The 22602-nt window shown below is 43.9% G+C and overlaps 1 protein-coding gene across 1 annotated transcript in view; it reads right to left on the reverse strand.

The window, feature by feature from the left end:
• The window catches only part of CPSF1 (cleavage and polyadenylation specific factor 1), a 2236766-nt gene that overhangs the window by 1764413 nt on the left and 449751 nt on the right, over window positions 1-22602 (reverse strand). Inside the window, exon 10 of the mRNA XM_044069873.1 lies at window positions 15904-15997. Coding sequence (XP_043925808.1) covers window positions 15904-15997 — 94 coding nt within the window. The remainder of the gene's footprint in view (window positions 1-15903; window positions 15998-22602) is intronic.

Here is a 22602-nt window from a genome sequence, read left to right on the forward strand (position 1 = left end):
CCAGTGGCAATGGAAATGGCTGCTGGGTCAGCTTTAGGTCATTTGAAAAGAAATTTGTCAAATCAGGTACTCTAAACAATCGGTCTGCCCTTCTTGAGGCAGGTAGCTTGCAGTCAGGGTTTAAACATGCTGCTGCAAAAGCATCCAGGAAGGCAGGCTGGACAGGAGGAATAGGAGCCAGGTCAGGAGATTCCATCTAGATCAAGTCGTAGAATCTTTTCTGTTGTTCAGACATATCTGAGCAGTCCCATTTGAAATGTTCCCTCATAAGATTAAATGTATCCCCAAAGGTGAGGTCTTCCACAGGGAAGTCAGGCTCAGCAGATGCTTATTCTGGGGATCCATACCCCAGAGGGAAAGATATTTGTGAAGAGTAGGACAAGGAGTCCTCTGAGGAGTCAGACATTTCATCCTCAGCAGGATGGCTAAGGGTAGTCTCTGGCAGAATAGGCCTGGGACTCAGAAGAGGTGCAGCAGCATGAGGGAGTTCAGCCGTAGGCCTAAGGGCCAGGAAGGCATTGTAAAGACTCTGACTGAAGGCCTGCCAGTCTGGCAAGGCCTCAGAGGTTGAAGCGACATGCTTTGTCTTTTGTTTTTACTTTGCAGGCCTAACCGTCATCTGGCTGTCTGTCGGCCATGAGGAAATAGCAGGATCAGCACAGGCTTGGTCTGAAGCGCCCATCTCTAAAGCTGGTTCCCCCGTGGCGTCTAAATCAAGTGCCTGGATATCCTCCCCGGACAGGTCATCCGCTCTGGATTTTGCAGCCCCCTGGTAGGTAGCCGCTTTATCCGGTGAGGCGGACACCGGTTCTTCAGCCAAGCTAACAGCTACAGGCCAAGAATTGGCAGAGGGAGGTGCGGTGGAAGTGGGCGGCCCCGTGGGCTTGGGCCTCTTCCTAGGTGGTTCGGATGGGGTGTCAATAGCGGCTTCCATTCAGAGAGTGATCTGCTTAAGACACTGGTTTTCGAGATATAGGTCGAGGGCCTGAAATCGGCGACGAAGGGTCTTAGGGACAAATGACTTAAAAATGGCACAGTTTTTATAATCGTGATCCCTACCCAAACAAAAGAGACACTGGCCGTGGGTGTCTTTGTGGAGAATCTGGAGGCCCAGATGCACTTGCTCTTACCGGACATTAACAGACTACATCAATTACAAAGGACTAAAGAAAATCCCCAACAGGGTACTTATCTTAATACAAAACTGATCCGACGTCTGCGACTAGAAGAACACCTGGTGTATGGCTGGAGGCTGAAAAGTTCTGAGGATTGGTGTGTGCAGAAGTCACTTTTATGGCCCACATACCCGCCTACACGTCAGACATCCAACACACCAACAGGGACTGAAGAACCTTTGGAAACCTGGCCGAACAAGCTGATGGGAATAAGGGTAAACCCACTAGTGAATACTGCAACATTGGAATAGAAGGACATCAGGAAAGTCCTATTGCAAATAGACCTGACATACATGAAAGTACCAGGGACAGCTCTGCAGAGTTGGGGCCCTTGTTGCAGCAAATAATGTCCTCTGCTTTGTTAGATAAGCCTTCCATCTACTGGGTTTCCTGCTTTCTTTTGCGATGTTTAGCACAACGTCAGAAAAAAATGTCTGACCGAAATTATTTTCAGGTCATTTGTGCCATAAAACTATGGCCCTGACTACGGAGTTTAAATTTCAAACACTGGAGAGTAATAAATATGTAAGGAGGTTCCTTCCCCAGTTGCCTCAGGAGAGAGACCAGTGTTGGACTGGACATAAAGGAGCCAGCAAGATCAAAACATGTGCTTGCAGTCTTATTTTCTGCAAAACAATGAGTAACTGAAGAACTGTAAAGTACTCTGAATGGAACAAACTTGTCCCAAGGAAGAAGAAGGCATCCACAACTCATGCATTTCTGTGAGGACAACTTGTGCAGAACTTGTAGGAGGCTGTCTACAGAAATGAACATGTGCATTTCAGGTACTGTCCAGATGTTTTTATAAACTTCAGATGAGAGAGATGTCACTCATGGCAGCTGGTTGATGAAATACTGAGGGTAACGGAGGTCCAAGAGGATACATCTTGCTTTGAGTACCATCTGCGACAGTTGAGGCTAAGGTCCAAGCTTAAATGGTTAGCTTATAAAACAGGGTATTTTTTGTGTGAAGGTGGACGATCAATGGTGGAGTCATTTGTTCGAGATCTTCAAAAGTAATAGAGTTGGGTTAGCATTTGATGGATTACAATGTGGGAGCAAGGTTGTTTTCTTGGGTGTGGATTGAAGAGGGGAGAAAGGGTGTATTAAAACTAAGGTTCACAGGAAATTTAATAACATTAATCATTATATGGATGGGAGAAGCTGTCACCCACCCCACTTAATTAGAGCACTGCCATATAATGAGTTATTACGTATTAGTAGAATGAGTAATTATTTAAATAACTTTATTGAAGAGATATAAAATGTGAAATGTTTAGGAAAAGGAGATATGATACACATTCTATACAGATGTCAATCAACCGTTTATATCAGTATTTGGGTTTTTCAGTCTCTGTTAGTAATAATGAGAGACTGGGTAGAAATGTAGGTAATGAAACTGGTCAAAAAATATTTTTTGTAACTACATATAATATGTTTACAGAGAAGGTGATTGAGATAGTTATGTTTTATTGGAATTTTTTGTTGCAAGATGAGCATTTACAGGAACACTTGCCTCAAAGACCCATAGTTTCTTATAAGAGGAGCAGAAGTGTTAACAACACGATTGTTCATGCGCAGTTTGTTCTTCCAGTACAGTTACTGGGAGTACAAATTTCTAATTTGGGGTTGAAACCTGCTGGACATTGCTCAATATGTAAATTCACTATACCAACTTTTCATTTAATTAATAATAAAGTGAAGTTCATGTGAAGTTTACAGTTGTGATACAGAAGAGGTGGTTTATGTCTTAAAATGTGAATACAACTTACTTTATGTGGGTGAAACAAAGCGAAGTTTTAGAGTTAGATATCAAGAATAAGAAACTGTAAAGCCCTTTAGCATCACATTTTATGATTTGTCATCAGGGGGATAGTAGTAATTTGAAAGGCACTATTTTAGAAAGGGTAAAAATTGTTCCTGGTATGTCTTTAAAAAATAAGCTGCTTCAAAAAGAGGCAGTTTTTATTTTAAAATTTGGCACCGTTTCCAAAAGGGCTTAATAAGGAATTAAATTGGAAATGGTCATTGTAATTGTACAATTGTTTTAATTAATATTGATTGCTATAAATAGATGTATTGAGAGCATGTGTTTTTATAGTCTATCAAAGGCTGTTTGTCCGAGGTGCTAGAGGAGTGTTATTGCTTTTTATTAAAAAGTTTGGATCTACTGGCATTGTTGTTTTTTTATAAAAGAGTCGTGCCCCTTGCATGTTTATGCATCACTGAACTATGGTGTCGTCTGTGGTTAAGTCTAGGACTCCTGTCTCCCAGACCAACCTGAAGGCTTTGAAAGCCAAAATCATTACTTTGATCCAGATATACTGCCTTCTCTGAGGATCCACAGACTGCACCTCAAGGTTGCAGATTTAAGCCCCTCATACGGCTAGCCACTCAGCAGTGTAAACAGTGGCTAAAGGTAATCTGGTCACTCTGACTAATGATGATGTGACACCCTGTTTCCCATGCAACAATGGTGGGGTGTGGCAGCAATCTCTTCTCTGATACTACTGCACTAAGGTTCTCATTTTATGAGTGATGTTGAAAAGGTATCCCACGTCTTCCCTGATGTAGATGCCTGCCAGGTGAATTCCATCTGAGTTTGTCAGGATTGACAATTCCTCCTGTAATGATGCGTGTGTGGTGTTCCCATAGGTTCTTTGGGTACCAATGAATTTTCTGCAAGTTACGTCTTGCAAGGGGAGCCAACAGTATGATGGATGCTATGAGCACCAGGACTCGCAGAAATTCCACTGAAATCAAAGATGTTATTTGAGACCTTTGGAGAAGATGTCCCCAAGGAAGGTCACCTTCTAAGGTGGTAGGAAAATTGTGGCTGGTACTTGTCCTGGGTGGAGCCCAAGAAGCCCCTGAATGAAGTCAGTGTCAGACTGAATCTGGTCAGATTAAAAAAAATCATCAAGCTCTAGAGAAAACTAGGGTGTAAAGAATGCTTTCTTGCAGTTAATCCTTTAAATGAGGCAGCAGAAGACCCCTGAGCAGGTGGAAATCCCATACAGCAAGGGCATAAACTGGAAACAAAGGTTTCCATGAACTTGAGAAGCTATTTGCTGTCTGCATATGGGAATATGTAAAGAGGAGTACCGGAAGATCAAGAATGTCATTAAGGCCACAGAAATCAGCAATGGTAGAAGGGAATGCAATGTAAGCCCTCTGAACTTTTACACCTCTACAAAGTGATTCACTTTTGAGAATCCAGTACAGACCTCTATACTCAGTAAATTCTGGGAAATGAGAAGGCTACATAATACGGAGATGCTATGTGAGCGGACTGGACTGAATAGAGAGATGCTTTTTTTGAGCTATGATATAGAATCGGAAATGACTTGACATAGTAAAGCCTTGCTGACTCTAATTTTGGTTACTGCCAAAAAAGCAATTACTAGAAAATGGAAATCAAAGTCTAGACCAACTTTACTAGAAATAGTGAAGATAGTAACAGAGATAAAACAACTGGAACTGGGATCTTTAGAAAAGGGAAGGAGCAAATTACATAGAAAAAATGGGAACTACGGGAACAATATATGCAGAGAAGGAACGAAGTTTAATAGGTAGGATTTGAAAGAGCCGTACAATGCCTAACTGACAATGACTGGATAGATTATAAATGGTGTATAATGTTTGCAACTACAGTTGTTTCAAAGGTGTCTGTGATGTATAATGTTTGCAACTAAAATGGCGTCATTTAGTTTGTTTTTCATTTATATACATGTAAGACTGCCTATGTCATATGATAATTTAATAAAAACGTTTATTGGAAAAAAAAAAAGAAAAAAAAAAAAGAAGGTAAATTATAAAACCCCTTCCCTTTGCCCCTCCAGGGAACCCTTTGTATGGAACCTCCATCACAAGTTGATTAAGAAATTAAGACCAGCTCTATCTGATTTGCTGGAATGGGAAGACACCTCCACAAAAGGCAGTGAGGTGCTGAATTGTATTCTGTCTACTGAACATCTGGTGTCTACCTGTCTGAGGTAATCTTTCATCAGTCTTCCCTGAAAAAGGGGTAGTCAACCCCCCCACAGGATATGAGAAAGTTTATAAGTGGGATGAAAGGAAAGGGGGGGGGGAGTAGTGTCCTCAGGGGAGTCATGATTCCTAAGAAGATTCTGTTAAGCTATTCACAGGAAACTTCCCTAACTTGTCCTCTTCCTTGCTCTGCTACCTTTTTCTTCTCAAATGCTCTTTTGCCTGGCTTTTTGACTACAAGATTTGATGGTAGTAAAAAGAACAAGACTTAGATGGTTAATTTCTGCTGTACCTGGAAAGAGGGAAATGGGAGACTACTTTGAAACTTTCCATGGTCCTCAATTTTTTTTTCATACTTTCTTGAAAATTTCCTCTGTGGAAGACCAGACGGAACATTCCTGCGTAAAGTGTCATCAAGCAGCTGTCCACTGATGCCTCTGAGAAGGGCTGAATTCTCATAGAGGCATACATCCTTAAGATGAATCCTGCTGCTGCCTCATCTGATGCATCCACAGCAGAATATCCACACTTCATAATGTGCTTGCTCACCTTCTGAGAGGTACAGGCCTGTTTAGATACCTGCATCTTCAGGGTCTTGTCAGTAATCTCAGAAACAAACTCTTAACTGCTGCAGTATATCGCCATGGCATTTAGTCACGTGTATGACAAATGACAGCATGAAAACTGAGGCAGCAGACTTGTACACTTTTTCCCCTAAATGGTCCATCATCTTATTCTATTATTTGGGAGGGTGTTAGGGCCTGAACATCATGGGAAAATACATCTATTCGGTACAGAGTTCTTGCAAAGATACTGGGAAGCCAAATGGACTATGTAAAATCTGTTGGGTATTTTGGAGGCAAGAGGCTGGGAATCCAGCTTCAAGGATGCTGCTGTAAAAGCATCTCCAAATGTCTCAACAATGTACAACACTAAATTTTGGCTTATCTAGGACTAGCAGGTCCAAGTATTTCTTGGTCTCTGACATCTCCTTAAATCTCATCTAAATACACCCTCAGGAGATTGAAGCCCTCCACACGAGACATCCTTGGGAGTTGAAGCTAAACATAGTCTTTCCATAATCAGAGTGATATCCAAGAAAAGAGCTCATTTGGCAGGTGTATTCCAATTGTTCCTCATTTTCTGAAGAAGAATCTGAATCCTTCTGAGAGGAGGGCCTTTCCTTCTTTGTAAATGATGTACTCAAGTTGGAGAAACAGGCCTAGGTCTGTGATTTCAGGCAGAGGCATAGGGATCTATAAGGCCTGTGCAATGGCAAATATGCATTGTCAATGTCTGAACTTCGGCGAACAAGGTGCACCAAACAGCCATTGATTCAGCTACATGAATTCCTTTACAGAAGTGGCTACAATCCACAAATCTGTTGCTAAAATGATTCTTGTGCACTAAGTCAGAAAACAACTTCTTTTTATTGACCTCAGCCATAATCTCTATTCAGAAGTCCATGTCTGTTTCTTTAGTCAAAGTATCCTCTAAGCATGGTATTCCTGTGACATGAAACAAGGCCTGTGAGGACATGTTGGATGCTGCTGCTATGTCTACCTCCAAAAAACTGCAAGTAAGGCAGACACCACCAGGCCCAAGGGCTGGGAAGTTGTTTCCTGTTAGGACACTTTTGGGTGCATTACATACAAAAACAGCAGTCTCACATGACTCTCTAAAGTTTTTCTTCAAGTCTTCTCACCCTATGGTAACTTCTTAAAGTGGCATCCTTTTCTGTGGGTCTTTTCTTGGAGGCTGAGGACCCACTGCATAAACGGCTGGCTAGTCTGACTATGAAGCAAAACATGCATTAGGGCCTCAAGCTTTTTCTGTTCCAGATAAGTACAGAGACAGACTTCTATGCTTCTATGGGTCTTCCTCTTGAAACCCACACAAACCTGTCATTATACCATGAGGTGAGATTCTCCAAAGTAGAAAAGAAATGTGGAATGCAAATCTTTATCTAAGATATGACTCTAGAAGTTGCAAAGGCTTTTCACACCTGCACAAACCATGCACCAGGAAGGAGAGTCTGCTTTAAAATCACTCAACAGCAAAAGAATTAAAAATCCAGCAACAAGAATGCTTCTCAAACAGGGTACTTGGCATACAAAGAACACTGTACGGCATTAGCTCAGAAGTTAACAGTACACCAAGTGACAAACTTTCTCATGATATAAAACATATACCATCAGCAAAAAAAAAATGAAACAGATGGCTCAAGCTGACCACCTATTATACCAAGGTTTCAGATGTGAATCCCTGCATCAAAAAAACAGCAGCTGATACTAGGCTGACTGAAGAATTTTTGGAAGTTGGACCCGCCAAGCAGATGGATGACAGTCTGTGACTAATTCCTCCATATTTGAATATCGTGGAAAAAAAAATCAAAACTTATGAATTTCTCTCCCTCTTTTTTGATGTAGCTGAGTCCACTAGACACGAGGATCTCTATTCAGCAACAATTTGGGAGCACTATCATTTTCTTCAAATCTTCTGAGGAGGCTCCATCAAAGTCATGGTGGAAGTAGAGGTCTTCAGAGATTGGATAGAGGATCTCTTCTGAGACTCCAAAGAAGTTTTAGAATATTTGTTGGGGGTTTAAGCCCCTGACAAAAAAGATGAAGATGGAGGCAGCAATCCCTTAAGGACCAATTTATTCAGTCTATAAGAAATTGCTGTAGAGTTAAATATCATACAAGCACAACAATCAGTATTCAGGTGTGCTGCTCCTAGGCATTAAACACACTCCCTGTGAGCATCAGAATTTGGAATTCTGTGCCCACAGGGAGTGCATTTTTGTAAAGCCGGTTAGTTTCTCGGCCATAAATGAGAAAGGGAAAAGAAGACAGAATTTTTTTTAGATCGGTAAAACTACCAGCAATGGTAAGAACAGTATCATATAAAGGGTAGGAAAAGGTAGGAGCAAAAATAAAGACTGGTACCAACAATGGTACGCAAACAGACTACCGAAAAATAGAAGTTATGTCCTTACCATAACGTTCCATGTGGAGTGTTCATCTCGCCTTTGTTCTTACACATGGGTTCGGAGCCGATCCTCGGCTCCGTGTCGGCCGCTTGCAAGCTCTGCATCGAGAAGAAGCTCGAGATCACCTAATACCCACAATCCCCCTCTGCCTTTACCTCAGATCTAGTTTGCAAGCAAACCAGCAGCCAGAGAGAGCACACTCATACCAAAATTTACACAATCAAAAGATCATCTATATACATATATATACATATATATACACAAGTGTATCATACAAATACAACTATTGCAAATGCAGAAGGAGAATACTCCAGACCAGGCACCAAATTGAACGTTCTTCCTGAGGGTGGGAGGGTGGGAATGTAAGAACAAAGGCGAGATGAACACTCCACATGGAACGTTATGGTAAGGACATAACTTCTATATGTGAGAGTGTTCAATCTCGCCGTTTGTTCTTACACATGGGTAGTGTCCCTAGCTCCATGTTCCTGAGGAACTCACGGGAGAACGTTCTTGAGCACAGTGGAACCAAAGGTTGCCCTATCCCTGGAAACCCTGTCCACTTTGTAATGAGAGATAAATGTATGCGGTTTAGCCCAAGTAGCAGCTGCACAAATCGTGTCTAATGGTAGGCGAGCTGCGTGAGCTAAGGATGTAGACACTGATCTTGTAGAATGTCCTTTAGGTTTGACCGATAAGGTTTGATTAGAAGACTCATAAACGTATATGATACAATCAGTTAGCCATTTGGAAAGAGTTCGTTTAGTAACCGCTACACCTTTCCTGCTGTCATCAAAAGCTACAAATAGTTGATCAGATTTCCTGTGATCTTTTGTTCTATCTAAATAAAACCTGAGTTGTCTATGGACATCCAATTTGTGCAACATATACTCTAACTTATTAGTGTGATTTTTGAAAAAGGTGGGTAATTCAATGGACTGATTAATGTTATTGGTAGAGCAAACTTTGGGGAGAAAGGATGGATTAGTGTGAAGAGATACTCTGTCAGAGTGGAAAATCAAATAAGGGTGTTTAATAGAAAGAGCCTGAAGCTCAGACACTCGCCTAGCGGATGTAATGGCTACCAGGAAGAGAGTCTTCCACGATAAAAACTTCAATGGGCAAATTGAGGCTGGCTCAAAAGGGGGCAACATCAATTTAGAAAGTAAGAGGTTCAGATTCCAAGGTGATGTAGGAGTTCTAACTGGTGGTCTAATATGAAAGGATCCTTTTAAAAAAGCCTTACAAAGTCTGTGAGCCATAACAGGCGCACCACATTCTTCCACATGAAAGTTGGAAATGGCAGCCAATTGCACTCTTAAAGTGGCAGGAGAAGCTCCTTCATGGAACAATTCTGTCAAAAACTCCAAGATCTTGTTTAACGGAGCTATAACAGGGTCCAAATGATGTGAATTCGCCCAGAAGACGAAACGCTTCCATTTACTGGTGTAGGTCTTTGTAGTGGAAGCTTTATGATAAGCCACTAATATATTCTGAACTGCCGGTGTAAGAGAGTCAGACCTGGCTAGAAAGGGAAGCGGAGCAGCCAAGCTGCTAGATGGAGTGATTCGAGAGATGGGTGAGGAACTCCTGACGAGTGAGTCAGTAGATCTGGCTCTGGGTCCAGAATCCAAGATCCCCGAATGCGGTGTTGCAATAGAAAGGGGAACCAAATTTGACGAGGCCAGAATGGGGCAACGAGGATTATCGTCCTCTGAAGGTTGTTGGCTTTCTGCAGAAACTTTGCAATCAGGGGAAAGGGAGGAAAAGCGTACAGGAGACCCGGGGGCCAATCGTGCACCAGCGCGTCCCTGGGGACTTCCCCTGGAGGGGGTAATAGGGCAAAGTAGCTCCTGCATTTGGCGTTCATTGGAGACGCAAAGAGATCGCAGGAAGGCTGGCCCCACTTGCGAAATATCATCTTCGCAATTGACTGTTTGAGGGACCACTCGTGAGGCAACAGGATTGCTCTGCTCAGCCTGTCGGCTATGACGTTGGATGACCCCGGGATGTGCGTTGCGATCAGAAAGCGACCCGTGGACTCCGCCCATTGCCAAATTCTCATGGCCTCTCTGCATAGTTGATAAGACCTGGTTCCCCCTTGCTTGTTTATGTACCAGACTACAGACATGTTGTCTCGGCCCTTAGTATCAGACCTGCACTTCTATGAATAACAACTGATGGTTTATATTTATATTACTTATAATATCAATTTACTGCTTACCATTGCTTCATGTCTCTAGGTTTGACACTTGATGTATTTGCACATTTTTTGATCATGGTTGTCTCTTTTTCCACCTATCTCTTCCCCTATCAGACACCCCTGCTTTTTCCTGATCCTCCCGGTCCTTTTTTCCCTTCCCTTTCCTTCCCCTCTCCCCCCCCTCCCTTCCCCTCTTCCCCCCCTCCCCCTCTTATTTCCCCGCCCTTTCCTTTTTCCATCCCATCCTCACTCCATCCCCCTTTTTCCTTTCCATTTCTTCTCTTCCCTCATATCTCATCCATCCCTTACCTTCTTCCCCTCCCTCCTTTCCCTCCCTCTCCTTTTCCCTGCCTTTTCCTTCCTTTCTTCCTCCTCTCTTCTCCCCTTCCCCTCTTTCCTCCCTTTCCCCACTCTACTTACACTTCTACTCACACCTCTCCCACACACTTCTTTTCCCCCCTCCCCCCCTTCCCCCCCTTTCCTTCTCCCTCCTTCCCCTCCCTTTATCCCTTTCCCATTCCTTTTCTCCCTTTTTCTTCTTTGCACTCCCTCTTTTTTTCTTTCCTTCCTATTCTGATATAATCTATCTTCCTGTATATCCATTCCCTCCACATGTTCATTTCATTAATATGGTTTATTTTGCTTATGTATACTACGCTTTTCATAAACTATACTTGTGGTCATTTGAATGAGTCTAAATATGGTGGATATAAATTGAGGGGTCCATGTTGTTTAGTTCCTGACGATGTCTTTATTTATTTTGATTAATTTATGGACATAGAGGCATTTTTAATCATTCTTACTATGAGAAAGTGTGGTTTTTATTGTTAAGTAAATATATTTACATTTTTATTTCTAGACTAAGCATGTTATAATTAGAGGAAGCTTTTATACTACGACTATTTTAAATCATGATGAGCTTTGCTAATGTGTTTTAATTTGCTTAATTGTTTAAACTACTTGTTAATTAGGGTGTGTGCCCTATATATAAGGACAAGGATTAATTCTGCTTAATGTAACCTGATGAAGCGCACTGGTTAAGTGCGTGAAAGCGCTTGTTCTTCTCTCCAAATAAATTGTCTGTTTTTCTTCCTTCGTGGTGGTTCCAGTGATTTATTAGTCAGACATGTTGTCTGTCTGAACTGCAATAGTCCCTAGAGGAAGAAGGGGAGCAAAGTGTTGCAACGCTAAAAACACTGCCCTCAACTCCAGAACATTGATGTGCAGATTGTACTCCAAATTGGTCCATTCGCCTTGGACTGTCTGTCCCTGAAAGATGCCCCCCCCACCCTATCAGGGAAGCGTCCGTGGTTATCGTCGCTGACGGCGTGGGTAGCACAAATGGTCTTCCGCTGGAAAGGTTGCAAGTCTGAAGCCACCAGGTTAGGTGTGATTTGCATGTGTTTGTAATCAGAATTTCGTGTGTCAGAGGTAGCTGTTGGAACGACCATTGTGCAAACAGTAGCCATTGTAGAACCCTCATGTGCAGTCTTCCCAATGGTATCGCAATGAGAGAAGCTGCCATGAGACCCAAGACCTTCAGAACCAGCTTTGCTGGGGACTTTTTGGATGACAGAAGGAGAGAAATGTGGCTTTGAAGTGAGACTATCCTTTCTGGAGGGAGCCTTAGAATTAAATGATGCGTATCTAATTCCGCTCCTATGAATAAGATATGCTGTGATGGCTGTAGTAAAGATTTTTCGAAATTTACGGAAATTCCGAGGTGAACACAAAGTTGTAGGGTGTAATCCCTGGCCTGTATCAGTTGACGCCGGGTGGTGGCAGAAAGGAGCCAGTCGTCCAGATACGGAAACACCTGGAATCCTAGGCGTCTCAGATGAGACGCTACCACTGCCATGCATTTGGTGAAAACCCTGGGGCTGAGGTCAGACCAAAGGGCAGGGCTCGAAACTGATAGTGACTGGCTCCCAGCCGGAAGCGCAAATGATCCCTGGACGCCCTGGCCATTTTGATGTGGTAGTATGCGTCCTTCAGATCTATTGAGCACATCCAGTCGCCCTTCTGTAAGAATGGAAGGATCGATTGAAGCGTGACCATTCGGAACTTTTCTTTCTTGACAAAGGTGTTGAGGTTGCTTAGGTCCAGAATCGGCCTCCAGTCCCCTGTCTTCTTTGGAACTAAAAAGAACCTTGAGTAAGTTCCGAATCCTATTTGGTCCGCTGGGACTGGTTGGATGACTCTTTTTCTAGCAGCTTTGAAATTTCTATAGCTGCTGGGTCTCGCAGATGGGGCGGTACATCTGGGAGTTTTCTCTTTGGAATGGGGGTGGATAGGAATGGTATTCTGTAACCTCTGGTAACAACTCTTTTTACCCAGTTGTCTGTAGTAATATTTTGCCAGGCCTGAGGGTATAAAGCTAAGCGACCCCCGACTGCCTCCAGAGCAGGACAGTCGGGCCTCCTCTCAGGAGTGCTGGAAAGGTTTTCCAGGGGGTGTATCCTTGTCACCTTGGTTTTGCAGACCCCCTCTGCCGCCAGGGCGGCGTCTTCCACCTCTGCCCCCTCCTCTGCCTCTAGAGGGGGCATCACCCTGTGTGCCTGGGAAAGATCCCTGGGGTTTTCGAAACCACATTTTCCCACCACGTTGCCCTTTGGGGTACGGTCTGGAAGGGGTGGAAAAACGGACTCCGACAGCAGACAGAGTCTTTCCCTCCTGTTCACACCGGGTAAGGGTCTCCTTTACTTTGGGGCCAAAGAGAGTGGCACCATCAAATGGGGCGTTAGTAAAGGAAGACTTGAAGGCTTCCGCAAATGAACATAAGCGCATCCAGGATTGCCTGCGAAGAGCAATCGCTGAAGCTGCTGCCCTACTCGATCCTTCGGCGTATGATATCAGCCTCATGGATGAGTTAACAATGGATGTAAGGGTATTGAGATGTGCTGTAACTTTCTCTGAGACCGCAGCATCTGTAGTACCCTGGAGGGTATCTCCCAGCTCTTTGATTAGATCCTCTGTAAACGTGTAAAATGGGTCAAATAGTTCAGGGATCGCATAGAAAAGCCGCTGAACTAAAAATGCGCTTCCGTATCTGTCCATAGTCCTGGAATCTTTGCTAGGCGGATGGACAGATGCGGAAGATTCCGACATCTCCTTTTTCGTGGCCGCTGCCACCACCATGGCGTCTACTGGAACTCCCTTTGTGAGGTAAGCCTTGTCTTGGGGTGCAGTGATGTACTTATTAGGCTTCCTAGGGACTGGTTCCACCGTGTCAGGTGTCTCCCACGCCTTCGAGCAATCAACTCCATTAACTCATCAAGGGCGGAGTGACCCAGGAGGAGGAAGGGCGAGCACCAATGCCTTCAGCAAGACTGACTCATCCTCAGAAGGGGGAAGGGACTGCCAATCACCTCTCTGTTTTAGGATCTCCAAGATGTCAGAAAAAGAGACATCTTCTGAAGGTGACTTTGGGGACCCTTCGGACTCATCCAAGTCAGTATCGGATGTCAAAGATTCTTGTGGAGAATCTAAGTGTCTCCTCTTACACAATCTTTTCCTAGGGACTTCTTCGGGGGGAGCATCCGAAGAAGCCTCCGAGGAAGAGGGGGCACCCTCCAGGGGTGGCTGAGACACCGGTGCTCGACGCCTGGATGTGGCCGTTGGTGCAGAGGAAGATAATGGTCCTTTATGGGGAGGAGAGCCTGCTTCTACTGATGTGGTTTTCTGGGTAGACAACACCTTCCTCATGAGATCGAAGGCCCCCGGGTCCCGAGTCGAGGAATCTCCCGGTTCCGAAGAAATGGGAAGAATCCCCGAAACAGGCACCGAAGGCATCGACCCCAAGGACGGAGCCGAATCGATCCGCGCCGAGGCCCCAAGAGGAAGAGTCGGAACCGAAACATCGGTTCGACTCTCGGCCCCGGAACCAAGGATGGATCGTCGGCTCCGAGACTCCGGTACGGGATCCGACGGAGTCGAGGTGAACAGAGCCGACCGAGAAAAGGACGGTTCTGGCACCGAGGGCTCCACAATCAGTAGATCAACCTCTTCTGGCTCCAAAGACTGGACAGGTCTCGGAGGAGGAAGGGATGGAGATAATGGAAGGCCTTCAAGTTTCGACACCAATTGGGTTGAAACCGAGATAAGTTTGGATAGGGCCGTATGCTCCAATAATTTCTGCACCACACGGTCCACATCGATGTCGGAGAGGGGCTTGGAAGAACGGGTGGAAGGAACCGAAGACGGAGCCGACCTCAACAGTGTCGGGGGAGGGAGCTCCATCACCGGTTCCAAGACTCGAGGCTCGGAAACTGACAACAGTTGAACACTCGGCCCCGAAGTCTGTGGAACCGGTGATCTAACTTTAGCTGAAGAGCTCGCAGCCGATGACTTGGGCTCCGACGTCTTCGATTCCTTCGAGGACTTGGATGCCTGGTCAGAAGCATCCAGAGCCTCCTGAAAGGAAGGTTTTAACAAACCTCTATCCATTAGTTTCCTCGCCTATCTGTCATGCGACTCCCACTGAAAGAATGTCAAATAGAGCAGTCTTGTTGCAGATGGAGAGGGCCAAGACAGTAGACGAGGAACTATGATTGTCAGTTACTGACATTTTTGCCCACATTGGCAACGCTTAAACCCCGATTTAGCCTTTTCAGACATGTCACTATAAAGGAGAAAAAAGTCAAATCCAGTAAAATAGTCAAGTCCGGTAAAATTGTCAAATCCAGTAATGTTAGTCAATCCGGTTGTCCAATCCAAGAAGGGGTGGTAGGCCCCGAAGAGAACTCTAAATAAGTTTTAACAACTTAACGGTACCGAGTTTCCCTCAACCTTACCACACACACACAAAAATTCACTAAATAACTTTATAAGATAAAAGTACCAAGAAAAAATACAAGAAAAAAATTCTTAATCTTATCTTAGGTGCTCGAGCTCGACCCAGTGATGTGAACGCTGCAGCGGCAAACTAGATCTGGGGTAAAGGCAGAGGGGGATTGTGGGTATTAGGTGATCTCGAGCTTCTTCTCGATGCAGAGCTTGCAAGCGGCCGACACGGAGCCGAGGATCGGCTCCGAACCCATGTGTAAGAACAAACGGCGAGATTGAACACTCTCACATTGGTAGTCAAGAATGATAGCAAGGCCTAATGTAAGAAAACACCCAAAAAAACTTGTCAAAAGGAGTGGGAGCAAATCAGAATAAAATAGAATAAGTTTTCTCAAGAAATAGCTCCTGAGAGAGGACCTGTGTCAATGCTAGATGGTGGCAAATGAGATCTGAGGTACTGTAGACTTGCTGGAGCACTATGGGTAGAGGGAGGAGCTCAAGAGTTGAATCCGTAAGACTGCGATATCTGTCCGAGTCGGATCTCAGGTTGGATCTCTAACCCCATACATAGAGGAAGAATAAAAACGACATTAGATATGACTTGTTCAGAATCATGCAGTTTGCACACAGAAACTAAGGGAATTAAAACCAGGATGAAGCTTTAACTCTCTAACCTAAACAGTAAACTGCAGCAATATGTTCACAACATTGACATTATCATCAGTAGTTTAAAATGTGCCATAAAATTAATTCCTTACATTTCTCCACCTTTTAGTGAGATCACCATTTTGTCGTAAGAGATGACTGCAGCTTGAGCACAATCTAGTGTGAACTTCACACCTTCCTGGACACCTGTGGAACAAATACGCATATATTAAGCCATTCGAACTTCACTGCTATCTCATACCTCAATCTGGAGAGAAGCTATGGAAATGCACACCTTGAAACAAAATAAAAGTGTGGCAAATCTTCAAAGTCAATCTGGCCAACAAATTCTTACATATTTAGAAAAATGCAGTTTCTTCCCCTCTTTCTAAACTGTCTTTGTTTACCATTGTTTGATTTTTCACTTGCAAAGTATACAAACGAGGCAAAAAAAATGTATTTTCAGACAACTCAAGAAAAGTACAGTTTTGTACCTACCATAAATGTAGATGTTAGAGTGTATACACTGCTGCAGTCATTACACTTGGGTTATCCTGCCGTCAGGCAGTTCCCCAGTCAGCCTGAGTTCCAAAGTCTTGGTCCGGCGTCGGTTGCTGTCGCCTCCTCCCTGACGTCAGTGCGACAGGGGTATATAAGATGCAGCCGACGCCATTTTCTTCAGTTTTTCTTGCCCCATATGTCAAGTGCCCCCAAATGGGTAGGCAATTCAAATTGCTAATAAACCATAGATAGGAAAAGCAAACAACAACTTTTAGTTACCAGCAAATACTCCCCATAGGTAGTAAAGGGTAGAAGATATAGGTACGTACCAGCAAGTAAGAGGGGAAGGAGGGAGGGTAACCTGGACTGCAGCAGTGTATACACTCGAACATCTACATTTATGGTAGGTACAAAACTGTACTATGTTCATCGTGTTACACTGCTGCAGTCATTACACTTGGGTAGAATCCCAAAGCTGAGGTAGGGTGGCTGGTTCTATAAGGCATTAGGGGTGGCTATAAGGCCCTGCAGCACAGCAGTGGTGAAGTCAGCTCTGGATTTAGAGTATAAAGGCAGATGGTAATGCTTGGTGAAGGTATGCATAGAATTCCATGTTGCTGCTTCCAAAATGTCCTTGGTAGGCACTCCTCTGAGGTAGGCAGTTGAAGTGGCTGTTGCCCTGGTGGAGTGAGATCTAATGCTGCTAGGTATAGGTTTCCCATGGTGTGTGTAGCAGAAACATATGCAATGTGCTATCCATTTTGAAATAGTCTGTTTTGAAATGGCTTTTCCCTGTGCTCCTGCAGCATATGCTACCAGTAATTGCTCAGATTTTCTGAAAGCTTTGGTTTTGTCCAAGTAGAAACGTAACTGTCTGTGGATGTCCAAAGAATGCAGTAGTCTCTCCCCTTTACTCTATGGTTTTGGATAAAAAGTTGGCAAAGTGAATAGTTTGGTTTAGAGCCACACTTGAAACCACCTTTGGCATAAACGTAGGGTTAGTTCTTAAAGACACCCTGTCCTGGTGGGAAATGAGGAAAGGTTCCACTGCCATTAGTGCCTGTAATTCTGAAACTCTTTGAGTTGATGTTATTGCCAGGAGCAGAGCAGTTTTCCAAGAGATATATTTTAATTCTGCTGTGTTAGCTGGCTCAAAAGGAGGTAAAGTTAATTTCTCCAAAACAAAGTTGAGGTCCCAAGCTGGAGTAGGTGCTCTATGGGGCGGTCTTATGTTTTTAGCCTCTCTGAGGTACTGTTTTAGCAAAGGATTAGAGAAAATTGGAGGATCCGTGTTGTAATGAGCAGAGATGGCAGAGGAGTGGATCTTGATGGATGAGAAAGAGAGGCCTTTGTGCAGCATCTCAGTTAAATATTGTAGAATCTGAGGAATGTTTGGGACAAGAGGGCCAAGGTTGTGAGCCTGGTTCCAGGCACAGAATCTCTTCCATTTATCCGAATAGGCTTTCCTGGTACTAGGCCTTCTGACCTCCAGAATGACATCCATAACAGCTTTGGAGAGGCATTGCTTGCATGACTAAGGAATTTTCCATGCAGCTAGGTTTAAGGTCTTTAGCTGACTGAGAAGTATCTGATTGTTGTGCTGAGTCAGCAGATGTGGGATTTGAGGCAATATCCAGGGTGCTTCTTGTGCCAAATTCTTTAAGATTGGGTACCAGTGATGGCGTGGCCAGTCTGAAGCAATCAGGATCATCTTTGTCTCTTCTTGCCTGGCTTTTATGAGAACCTTTGGAAGGAGAGGTAGTGGAGAGAAAGCATATACTTGTAGGTTTTTCCAGCTGAATGAGAGGGCATCCACTTTCCATGCTTGTGGATGGTAACTCCTTGTGCAGAATTTCTGTAGCTGGCAGTTCGTTGGGGAGGGAAACAGATCCATGTCCGGGCTCCACCATTTCTGTGTTATCATTCTGAGTATTTGTGGATTAAATTCCCATTCGTGGGGATCCATGATGTTTCTGCTCAAGTCGTCTGCCAGTGTGTTTTTCTCTCCAGGCAGGAATTGTGTTTGCAAATGAACTTGATAGTTTAGAGCTGTGTTCCATAAGGTCATGGCTTGTCTGCAGAGGGGGTAGCAGTGAGTGCCCCCTTGCTTGTTTACGTACCACATAACTGTGGTGTTGTCTGTTTTTAGTAATAGTTGTCCTGGATGCAGCAGGTCCTTGAAAGCTATAAGGGCATTTTGTACAGCTAACATCTCTTTTTGATTGATGTGAAGATGCCTTTGTTCTGCGGGCCACATGCCCTGAATATATTTTCTTGCCATGTGTGCTCCCCAGGCATAATCCGATGCATCTGTTGTCAGTGTTTGCCTGGCTGTGAGTTGAGTAAAAGGCTTTCCCTTGTTGAGGTGACAAGCTTGAGCTCTCCATTGAAACTCCTGTTGAAGGCAAGGAATTAGTGGTATAACTGTTTCCAAACTTTGACAGTGTTGAGACCATACACTCTTTAGGTACCATTGTAGTTTCCTCATATGCAGTCTGGCATATGGAATTAGTAGTATGCAAGATGCCATGTAACCCAAGGCCTGCAGAATTTTTCTTGCAGGGAGTTGGATTTTTGTTGCCATCAATTGAAAGTACTGAGTCAGTTGTCCTTGCTTGTCTGGCGTGAGATAAGCCATCTGGGCCGTTGTGTTCAAGCTGGCACCCAGGAATATTTTGATTTCTTTTCGTTTACTGTGTACCCCAGGCAACTTAATAACTGTTTTACAAACGCCACATGCCGTAGAAGAATGTCCTTGCTCTCTGCTTGAATCAGGCAGTCATCCAGGTACGGATACATTTGAATTCCTTTCTGTCTGCAAAATGCAATTACTGGTGCCAGGCACTTTGTGAAGACCCTGGACGCAGTAGATAAGCCAAAGGGCAGTGCAGAGAATTGGTAGTGCATTGAACCTGCTATGAATCTGAGGTATCTTCTGCAGTTTTGTCTGATAGGGACATGCAGGTATGCCTCCTCGAGGTCCAAGGTCACGAGCCAAGCTTTCTTGCCCAGCATGGGAAGAAGCTGCTGTAGTGTCAACATTTTGAATTTTGGAACATCCAGGTAAGTGTTTAGAGAAGAAAGATCCAGAATGGGCCTCCAGGCTTTGTCCTTTCTGGGAACCAGAAAGAGTCCTGAATAAAATCCTTGCCCTTGCTCTTGTGGTGGTACCTCTTGAATAGCTCTCATTTCCATGAGTGCTGTAATTTGTTTTTGAGCCTCTGCCCACTGATTTGGTGGCAGGTTTGGCATTCCTTTTAACCTTGGTAGAGTGTGAAAGTGGAACCTGTAACCTTGAGATACAATGCTGAGAACCCATTTGTCTTTGGTGATCCAATGCCAATTGTAATAGAAAAATGCTAGTTTTCCTCCCAAGGGGGCTGCCAAGAGAGAGTTGTTTGGCAGCTGTAATGGGAAGTCATTGAGGCTGCTTTTTATATGGTTGGGGCCTGTCTTCCCCTTCTTTCTGGCCTGGTGCACCCCATTGTTGAGGCCTGTAAAGACCTTGTGGTTGACCTCTACCTCTCGGACGTCTGTATCTGCCCCTTTGGGGTCTGTCTGTAGCCGGAAAGGACCAATTCTTTGCTGGCAAATTTCTGCTAAATCTTGGTGGCTGAACCTGTAAGAAATCCTTTACCGTTTGCATAGATTTTGCCTTATCCTCCATTTTCTTTAATACCTCTTCTGCCTTAACTCCAAATAACACATCCTGCTGTAAAGGTGCATCCAATAATTTTGCTTTAACATGATCTGGTAACGTGTGTTCTTTTAACCAAGCATGCCTTCTAATGACAGAGCCTGTAACTGCTGCTCTACAGGAAACCTCTAAAGAATCAAAACCACATTGCAAAGTATGCTTTCCCACTTGTTCAGCTGCATGCAATAAATCCTGCATTTCTTTAAAATTAGAAGGATCTGAATCTGAAAGCATTTTTTGTTTTAACTGAGACATCAGAAATTGCTGATATTTTAGCATGTGAAACTGGCAATTTAAAGCTCTCATTGCTAAGGTTGCAGACGTATATACTTTCTTTCCCCCATCTGTCCAATGCTCTGGAATCTCTGTCAGAGGGGACTGGATTTTTTGCTGATGAGGCCTTAATCCCTTTGGGTCCCCGAGAAATAGTTTCAGGGTCAGCAACAGGGCTTTTATACAAAAATTTGTGTGAGACAGGGACTCTGTAGTATGTCAGGTTTAACTGGGGCCAGAGGTAAGGAATCCGGAGTTAAGCTGGATTCAGTAAACACATCATCCACAATGTCTAACACTGGCGAAATAGCAAGGGGTCTGTGTTGAGGTAATAAAAGGAAGTTTCTGAGCCTTTTCTTGGATTCAGAGTAATCCTGACCTTCCCAATGGAAATGATCCCTCATGGTATGTAAGGTTTCCCCAAAGGAGTAGTCCTCAGGCTGAGAGGCTGAAGGAATTGATTCCTCAGCATCAGAGTCCTCATAAGGGGGTAAAGAATATCCTAGGTCTGAGGATGAATCTGAAGAAATGGACACCTGGTCAGATGAATCATAGTCTGCATCCTGTCTGGGCCTTTTATCAGGAGGGGGATGGGAGCCCCTGATCAGGGTGATTAGGTCTTCGGCCATTTTAAGCATTTGTTTCTTAGGCATGGAGGCCTGTCCTGGAGAATGCTGCATTTGTTTCCTTGTTTTTAAAGGAGGCTTAGACTTAGCAAAGGGTTTAATGGTTAACTGAGTAGGTCTGAAAACACCCTCTGAAGCTTCGGTTTGCATAGAAGGGTTAGCCTCGGAAGGCTGAAAAACGTGTGTGTCCGAAGGCCCACCCATCTCCACATGGGAGTTGGAGGCGGCCTGTGGTTCTGCAGGAGAACCGGCGACCGGCCTAGAAGAGGCTTCGTCGTCAGGTTTGGGCTTCGGATGCCTGTCCTTGTTTTTGCACTTTTTATGTTTTCGGTCGTCGGAAGGTCCGACAGCATGGTGTAATTAAATTTTCTGCCAAAATAATGTCGGGCAAAAGCAAACCAATGTTTAATAGTGCGCTTGTTAAACCTAGCACAAAACCAACAACCAATGACATTGTGGTCTGGGCCTAGGCATGGGATACAATAGGAATGGAAATCCTTATGAGGTATTTGCTTCCCACAAGAAATACAGTTATTAACTTTTACTGACATCGGTCTGAGGCAAGAAAAAGCTTCCCCAATGGGGTACTTAGCTTTGTAGAAGACTTCGGTTCTGGATTCGGAATGAAAATCTCAGGAGTCGGCCGACCAGCACTTGCGAACTGCTTTTGCTTCGGGCACCGCGCGGGAAGAAAGACTGAAGAAAATGGCGTCGGCTGCATCTTATATACCCCTGTCGCACTGTCGTCAGGAGGAGGCGACAGCAACCGACGCCGGACCAAGACTTTGGAACTCAGGCCGACTGGGGAACCCAAGTGTAATGACTGCAACAGTGTAACACGATGAACATCTACAAAAAACTATGATAAATAAAAGAATTTAAGATACAGATACACAACGTATTTCAATTTTTACTCATATGATAAAGAATAATGTACATTGCTTCAGAAGAGCAATAACTACATAATGTAAAATCGGATGCACAGTCGCTAAGGTGAAGCACAAACACAAAAAATGGCACACAAAATACAATGTCATAGATTCCACAGCAAACTATAAAAGTACAGGGACTAATTTCAGTCAGAATTAGCATTTACACAATTAGTAATACAGTGCACTTCAATGAGCCAGTTGGTGCACTTAAGTATCAGAGGGAAAAATATCTGCAGTGACAAAAACATTAAGCCCCAGTGATTAGTATTCAAGGAAGACTTCAGAGATGGACAAAAACATAAATGGGCAACTGCTCATCATATCCGGTAATGTTCAAGATGGCCCTCTAACTTGGGTGAAATATTTAGGGCACTACTTTTTGGCAACCTTTCACATTAATCTTCCAAAAACCTAAGTTCAGGTGTTCAGAAGGAAATTCCCCTCTTGGCCCATGCACTGTATAATAGTTACTGGGTTAGGCAGGTTGTGCACCACACTGGTTGCAGTTCATAAATCTCATTCAGCCCAGTTCCATCTGCAAACAAACAAAAAAAAAAACTGAAAAGAATACAAAATAAAAGACTTTTTTTTTTTTTTTTTTTAATTAAAGAACAAATGGGATCGCTCAAGGCACATGTCCCAGGGGGCCTTCTCAATATAAATAAATTATGCATCCAGAATGTGTTTATCTATGATATATTAACTTGAGGTGTCCTCTGCAGTGGGCAGACAAAGTGGGTAGAAATTCAAGTATAACAGCAAATCCACTTGACAGCGTTGATG

This window comes from Protopterus annectens, chromosome 4.part0, assembly GCF_019279795.1.
Source record: "Protopterus annectens isolate FY-2018-M chromosome 4.part0, PAN1.0, whole genome shotgun sequence".
NCBI classification, from domain to species: domain Eukaryota; kingdom Metazoa; phylum Chordata; order Ceratodontiformes; family Protopteridae; genus Protopterus; species Protopterus annectens.